Source organism: Acartia tonsa, chromosome 12 (assembly GCF_053477335.1).
Source record: "Acartia tonsa isolate MP-2025a chromosome 12, ASM5347733v1, whole genome shotgun sequence".
In the NCBI taxonomy this organism is placed as follows: Eukaryota; Metazoa; Arthropoda; class Copepoda; order Calanoida; family Acartiidae; genus Acartia; species Acartia tonsa.
In genome coordinates, this window is record NC_137271.1 from 20,636,928 (window position 1) to 20,645,033 (window position 8,106).

Here is an 8,106-nt window from a genome sequence, read left to right on the forward strand (position 1 = left end):
AAAAATACCTCCCTTGAAACTATAGTAAGCTCAGGCCTAGCTATTTTAAAAAATTTTACAAAAAATCACGAAACCTTTGGAATTTAGCTGGGGGTTTATCTTGTTTTTTCATATAAATGAAGATGGGTGGGTAAGAAGAGGAGAAAAAGGGGAATGGGGTTGTGGGGAAATTTTCCTTTAGAATTGTTTGTCAGAATATCATTCCCTTTTCCCTAAGTAAGCTTAACAAAACAGACAAACATCCTATTACTTTATAAAAGGAATATAGAAAGAAAAGCAAGGAAATATTAATTTAAAGTTTGTTAACATAAGTAGATATTTTCAATGGACAAAAATTTGCTTGGATCAATAATTTCAGATTAAATTAAACTCAATGATGTTTCAGATTTAAGAAAAATGAATGAGTTATCAACCACCGATGCTTTAACATCTTCTGAAAGATTAAGATTGTTAAACGACCAAATGCACAAGTACAAATTAAATATAGAAGAAATCCTCGAAAATTTTGAGAAAGAATCTCCCAAAATAATTAAAGAAAATCTAAATTTAATTCTGTCCCTACTCTCAAACTGTAAATCTCATATTGATATTAAAATTAACCAAAATAAACATAAAAAGTTGAAAATTAAGAAGATCAAAAAGACTAAAACTAAAAGAAACATAAAGATAGAAGATAAAAACAAAGAATTTGAAGAGCATTCAGTTAAAATTAATTATGAATGTGAGAAGGAAAAATCAGCCACTGAAAATTGTGATATTGATGAGATAAAGGATGACATTGAAGAGAATATAATTGCTGAAAATTTAGATGATCCTTTATTTCAACACGAAGGAATGATACATGTAACTCTTAAAACAATTGGATCTACTGCAGTTCACGGTAAAATAATGCTGGTAAGCAATATTTCCAAAAATCTATGAATTTTAAAGACTGCTAGCTACCAAACTGCTGAACATACAGATCATGTCCGCACACTGGTTCAAGTGGCATAAGAAGGCCTACAAATAATCTGGAATAGCCATGAATCAATAATGCATAATTATCTCGCAGTGCAAAGAAATGCGCGAAAAAGACCTATTTTACGCATTTTTTCTTTAGTGAAGCTTTCCCTGTGCATCGTTGGATCTTGGCTATTACAGATTATTTGTAGGTCTTTTTATGCCGTTTAAAATGGAGTGCGGGTATGATCTGAACGTTCAGCCCTTTGGCTACTTATTTAATAATGTGTAAGCATTATTTTACCGTGAACTGCAGTAGATCCAAACAATTTAAGTTGCGCCCTTTCTTTATACATAAAGTATGTCCAAAGTTACAATATTGAAACAAAACATAGGGATTTACTTTGCTATTATGTTAGAAAGGCGTCTTTACTATTTTTTTAGTAGTGAAGCTACTCTATAACTCACTTTGTCCGTCCGTCCGTAATGCTATGGGGGAAATGGGATTTACTCCGCTCCTATAAAAGATAGAATGCTGAAATTTTTTGACAACATTCTCATTATTAAAGAGCACAATTACCTATGAAACATCAATGGCGGTCGGACGGCTTTTTAGCAGGTTTTAGGCTTTTTTTTTATTTTCCACACTTTTCCTCATATCTTTGGTGTTTATGGTCCGATTTTCAAAAATTTTTCAGTTAGAGATATCAAAATTAAATTTTCCGTCGTTTGGAGAACCAACAATGATGGCCAGACTGCCTTTTTGACTAAACTTTTCCTCATATCTTTGGTGTTTATGGTCCGATTTTCAAAATTTTTTCCGTTAAAGATATCAAAATTAAATTTCCCGTCGTTTGAAGAAAACAACAATGACGGTCAGACTGCCTTTTTACGGTTTTTGGCTATTTTTATATTTTTTACATTTTCCTCCATATCTTTGGTGTTTATGGACCGATTTAAAATTTTTTTCAGTTAAAGATATCAAAATTAAATTTCCCGTCATTTGTAGAAATCAACAATGACGTTCAGACTGCCCTTTTGCAGGTTTTTGGCTATTTTTATATTTTTACATTTTCCCCCATATCTTTGGTGTTTATGGATCGATTTTCAAAATTTTTTTAGTTAACGATATTAAAATTAAATTTCCTGTCGTTTGAAGAAAACAACAATGACCGTAAGTCCCATCCACGAATTTTTGTGCTTCGCTACTTATGGATGTTGTCATCCTTGTTGTGTGTAGATTCGCATAGTACATAGTAGTGAGGTTTTTTTTGTCTGAAACAAATAATTTCTAAATTGCCTGTTTGATTGGGTTTTGCTTTTTAGGGAAGCTTTATAAATGTGTTGGCATGGTTTTAAGCTTTTTTTCTTGATTATTCGTCTGTCAATAAAATCTAGGGGATATAATTTGACATGCAGACTATTCGTATTCATTGATGGCCCCCAAAAAGGAATATATTATTACTTGCAACTAAAACCAGATTTTCAGGTTCTCTAATATAAGAAGATGAAACTTGCAACGGGCTAAAATAACAATTCCTCCTTCTGAGTTTGTGAGCTTTATGGCCATCCTTATTTAATAAGTTTAACATTACATATCTATTAGTAGGCACAGAAATGACAGAACCCGTTGACATAGAGGCATTAAAGAATGAAATTATTGAAGAAGAAAATATTGACACTGAGGATAACACATTAGAAAATCTTCAAACCAACATTGAAAAATCTGCTAAAGGTTTTTATACAAGAAAAAAGTGTAAAGATTTAAAGTTTTTAATTGTATAACCCAAATATTTTATCTATGGTCTTCTTTCAAAGATGGGGTTTGGTGGTATCAATCCTACATTAAACTAAAATATTTGTGGGATTTACCTAACCCTGAATGAACTCTCTGCTAAAAAGTGCTACCTGTCCTGGAAAAAGCTTTTGCTTCTCAGAAAAATTTATGAAACATTTTCTGAGATTTTCTTGTATAAATGATTATCCAAGTATACTCCTGTGATACATGCAACAGAAAATGGCAATCTATAGAAGCTATGATGCACCACAAGAAAACTTTTGACCATGAATCTTTGAAATGCCAAGACTGTGATAGATATTTTCCATATCCAAAGGTTTAGTAATATAATTTCAAAGGGATAGACCTACAAATTGTATTTAACTTTTAGCTTTTCAGTATATATCCTATTATATAAAGTAGTAAGCTTTTTTTTTGTCTGTAGCGAAGGATCTCGCTAACCGCTGAACCGATATAGTTCTCCTTTAGAGTGAAGCTTCTTATAGCTCCCAGGGTGGTTTTAGGCTGTTTAATTTTTATAAAAATAAGTCGTTGTAAGGTTTTAAGTTATTTTTCTGCACTTTCATGTCCCTTCTAATATCCCTAGATACTAGGGACGCAGCCGCTAGTATTTAATACTTCAGAGGCCTAATGCAGGGGCAATAAGGTTGGTCAGTTGCCCCCCACACCAAATTTTAATTTTAAAGAAAAAAAGTAAGAAAGATATTTATTTTCAGTGAAGTGTCATTTTTTTCTAAGGGTGTTTTCTTGAGATGGTGATGGTACCCTGTCCCAAAATAGTTATAAACCTTTTCAAGACCTATGAGAATGTCTTTTTAATTCGTTGGCTGATTTAATCAAATGGCATTTTCTTTGAGATATAAATGATATTATATCAAATACTAAAACCTTTTTAAGGATCTTAAAAGACATGTTTTGAAGCATAGTAATGAGAAACCTTGGTGTTGTGATTTATGTGGCAAAACTTTTAGGAAAATATTTTTTTTTCGTAAAATAAAAGTAATACAGCATTGAATATAAAAAAAATTTCTAATTGACTATAATCACAATTTTTCTCTTTTTTTAGTTTCAATTTACAAATCAAATGAGTTGAAAATACATTACTTGCTATTTCTTTTGATTTTAACAATTATTAAAAATGTCCTGATTCTCTGACAAAATATGATTTCAATGTCATAAACTTTAAACTTTTTATACAGTTTTAAAAGATCTGCAAAGATTATGTTTACATAACGGTGTTGGTCAGTTAAGCAGTAGTACTCACTTAAACCGAGACGAAAAAAACTGTTTGACATCAGATCTGATTGGAATGTTAAGTTTCACAAGGAAAGAGTTCACGGAGATAAAACCAAGGATATACCTTGCAAGGAAACACTTATTATTGTGCATAAAAAAAAACAAAAAGTATTTATGATTTTCCAGAATGGCTTCGGCAAAGATTTAAATACAACAGGTAAACAGTATGACTTCGAAACCGATTAAAATCCTCTGGATTAGAACCGGTTCTGAGCCATAATAAAAAATCATGTATTACATCGTAATTAAGACATTTTTCCACGAATTGATAAAATAAAAAATCATAAAATTAATACATTTTTTTAGTCCGTGACTTTGTCCCCTCGGGGTAACAAAACATGTTTTAATCTTACTATTTTTTATTTTAATTTCCACGGAATGCTTTCTATAATACGATGCGATAAATAACCATTATCCTATTCTTATATAAAAGTAACAGGATGTGTACGTGTATGTATTGAAGAATCTCGCTAACCACTGCACTGACCTTTATTGTTTCTCTTTACAGTGAAGCTTATCATAGGTCTAAGGAAGGTTTTAAACTATTTTGGGTAGGATACCACCCCCCTCGCAAGAGAAAAAAAAGATAACCAATCACTCTTTGTTTTAAGTCCGTTTGAGGAAAGCTATACATTGGTCCAGGGCAGGCTTTAGTCTATCTTTTTTTTTAAAGTTACCCCTATAGACTATTTAGGATACTTAATAATATATAATTCTTGTTAGTTGTGTGATAAAACATTTGCATTCGAGGATCTTTTGAAAGCACACATTAGAAATATGCACCATGCTGAAAAATCTTGGGCATGTGAACAGGAATAAATGGCCAGCTAGTTGATTTTTTTAATTTTGAGGAGTATATAATTCTACCCCTCTACCAACCCCTCCAATGCAATCCTTATAATAAGTAATATATAAGTAACAGGATGTTTGTCTGTGTGTTTGTATGTTTGTACCGAAGGATCTCGCTAACCGCTGAACCGATCGGGTTCTCCTTAACAGGGTAGATTCTCATATGTCCCGGGAAGGTTCATAACTATTTTGGGGGAAGGTACCACCACCCTCCCTAGAGAAATTAAATTTTTTTTAAACTTCTCAATTTTAGAAAGAGAGTTCAACGAAAAATAAACGTAAAACGTAAATAAAATCTAAAATAAGAAATTGAATTATTAAATTCGACTCTCTCCTCCTCAAGTGCCCCTAGAGGCCTCTAGGGGCGTAGCCGCTAGTAAAGGATATAGAATGTAAGTGGATATTATGACAAGGAGAAAACTGTTGTCAATTTAGGTTGCTAAAATGGATATTACTTGTTGGTCAGTTCGTTCACCCAGTAAGAATGTAGGGGATGGTGTAAAGGGGGTGAATAGGGGGGGGGTCGTTATTTTAGCCAGCTACAAGTTTAATTTTATTAGAGTACATTATAATCTGGTGTAAGATAGAAGTAATAAGTCCTCGTTTATAGAAAAGCTTCTCATAGGTCCATGAAAGGTTTATAACTAATAGTGGGATGGGAGGGTACACTACCTCCATCCTGACTATAGAAATTGTCCCTAGACAAAATTTCTTTTCCTTTTAAAAATAATATACAACTTTATGAACCAACTAGCAATCAAATTATTTACAAAATACATGGCCATTTTATTGTGTAGTGTGGCAAAACCTTCAAATTAAAGCAAGCCTTACTACGTCATTTGGTAACGCATACTGATGAAAGACCATTCAAATGTGATTCCTGCCAGAAACTTTTTAAATCCGCAAGGTGAGTATTTTTATGTACAAATTAGTAAATTAACAGGGATGATAACACCGAAAAAGCGAAGCTCTAAAAACCAGATGAAAGGACAAACGGACATTACCACTTGTCGAGTGTCGGAGTTTAATAAGTGAAATGTTAATAAAGGGGGGGGGGGGGCGAAAGTGACACTTTTTGAAACCAAAACTAAGAGTCAACAAAGGAACTCAACTAAAAAAAGGGTTACAGGTCTGAGATTTTGCATGGCAGTTGCTTTATAGGGGTACAATATGGAACTGTGAAGAAACGGCGGCGCAACCGCCGAAAACCGCCGTTTCCCGCCGTAATTTTTGTTGCCTTTTCTCGGCGGTTTTCGGCGGTTGCGCCGCCGTTTCTTCATAGTTCCATATTGTACCCCTATAAAGCAACTGCCATGCAAAATGTCAGACCTGTAACTCTTTTTTTAGTTGAGTTCCTTTGACTTTTAGTTTTGGTTTCAAAAAGTGTCACTTTCGCCCCCCCCCCCCCCCTTTACTAGCGGATACGATTCTAGCCTCTAGGGGCTAGAAAAAAAACCGTATCGGTTGAGTAGTGATTGAGATATCAATTTTCAAGCAAAAAAATACCTCACTACTTTATATAATACCATTAGCTGAGCCCCTGGCATGTAAGAGCTCTGTATTCAAAGGGTTAAGAAAGGTGGCAAAAAAAAAGTCTAAAACCATCACAAGGCTCAAATAGTAAAACGGCCTAAAACCATCACGGGACCCAAAAAGGAGACCTTTATTATTATAGTAGTTATTGAAATATTAGGCTTAAAACAAAACAAAACTTACTTTATATAATACAGTGTGTTTTTTTTTATGAGAACTTTTTTGGAAGCAATTTTGTCCCACTCATAGTTATCAGAATTTAATGATTAATGGCTTATTTTCTTTGTTTTTTAAGGCAATTAATAGAACTCCAAAAAAATATTTCAGTTTTCATTTAAAAAGTACAGTAAAATCTAAAATTCAAAACTTAGGTGTCAACATCTAAAAATGGTTTTAGCGCATTTTTCTGATGCCTAAATCTTCTAAGAAAAAAATTAGATTTTCTGTAGTCGATTTTGGGGGGACAGTACTCCCTCCCTGGTTGAGATATGACCTTTAAACTTTGATATGTTCTAGTACATGTCCCTAATAGTATCTGTATACATTTGTAGCTCTATATCTCAACTTTGAAGTGTTTTGCAGCCATTCTTGCAAAAGGTTGAATATTTGAGCATAAGAAAAATGCGCTGAAACCATTTTTAGATGTTGACACCTAAGTTTTGAATTTTAGATTTTACTGTACTTTTTAAATAAAAACTGAAATATTTTTTTGTTGTTCTATTAATTGCCTTAAAAAACGAAGAAAATAAGCCATTAATCATTAAATTCTGATAACTATAAGTGGGGTAAAATTGCTTTCAAAAAAGTTCTCATAAAAAAAACACACTGTAGGATTGACCTATTCCTGATTTTTTAGGGACCTCACAGCACATGAAAGAAGCCATAGCAGAGTGAAACTATATGAATGCGAGGAGTGTCAAGTATCTTTAAGCCATCAATCCTCTATGGTCAGACATTACAGAACTGTCCATAAAATGATTAAAACTGTGAAAACAAAACAACCGGTTATCTCTGCTAGTGTACCTGATAATTCTGTTTCCTGATTTATAATTACATTTCCAGTGTGGCTTAGAAACCGATTGATATCAGCTGGATTAGAATCGGTTCACAGCCACACTAAAAAATCATGTATAGCAATTTTTCACGAATAGTAAAAAATCATAAAACTAAAACCAATTTTGTCCCTCGGTGCTAACCTAACTTATTAAACTTTTTATTTTAATATCCGCGGTAAGCTGTCTAAAATACGATGTGAAAAATAACTATTAATAATAATAAAATTTAATATAACACTTTGTATTTCTTATACTAAAAACAAGGATAACAACATCCTTAAAAGCGAAGCTCTTCAATCAGACGGTTGGACAAACTAAAATACGTTAACATTTGTAGAGTGCCAGAACTAAATCTGCAGAATATGGATTTATAAGTTGACAAATTAGTATACATTATATTGTTTAAGGAAATACTTACATTACAGAGTTGCTTTGCTTGTAATAGTGTACCTTGCTGTTCTAGTAATCATTAAATAAGATAATCATATCATACAATAAATTGTTGTCAAAAAGGTAGAATTCGGCATGTTTTAATTCGACTATAGACTTGCTACTCTTTCTAAATTGTACCGAACTATTAAAGGAATCATCATACAAATGTTTTATGTATGTTAGTTTAAATTTTTTTATATTTTT

At 32.6% G+C, this 8,106-nt stretch overlaps 1 protein-coding gene across 1 annotated transcript; it reads left to right on the top strand.

Annotated features, from left to right (window-relative positions):
- Positions 1–2,523: 2,523 nt before the first annotated feature.
- LOC145334591 (zinc finger and BTB domain-containing protein 41-like) lies at positions 2,524–7,705 on the top strand. Its single transcript, XM_080180107.1, has 7 exons — positions 2,524–2,674; positions 2,929–3,053; positions 3,635–3,706; positions 4,034–4,103; positions 4,755–4,844; positions 5,678–5,789; positions 7,272–7,705. Exons 1-7 carry the CDS (start codon positions 2,557–2,559, stop codon positions 7,456–7,458), a joined length of 774 nt encoding a protein of 257 aa, XP_080036233.1. The 5' UTR covers positions 2,524–2,556; the 3' UTR covers positions 7,459–7,705.
- The last annotated feature ends 401 nt before the right edge of the window (positions 7,706–8,106 follow it).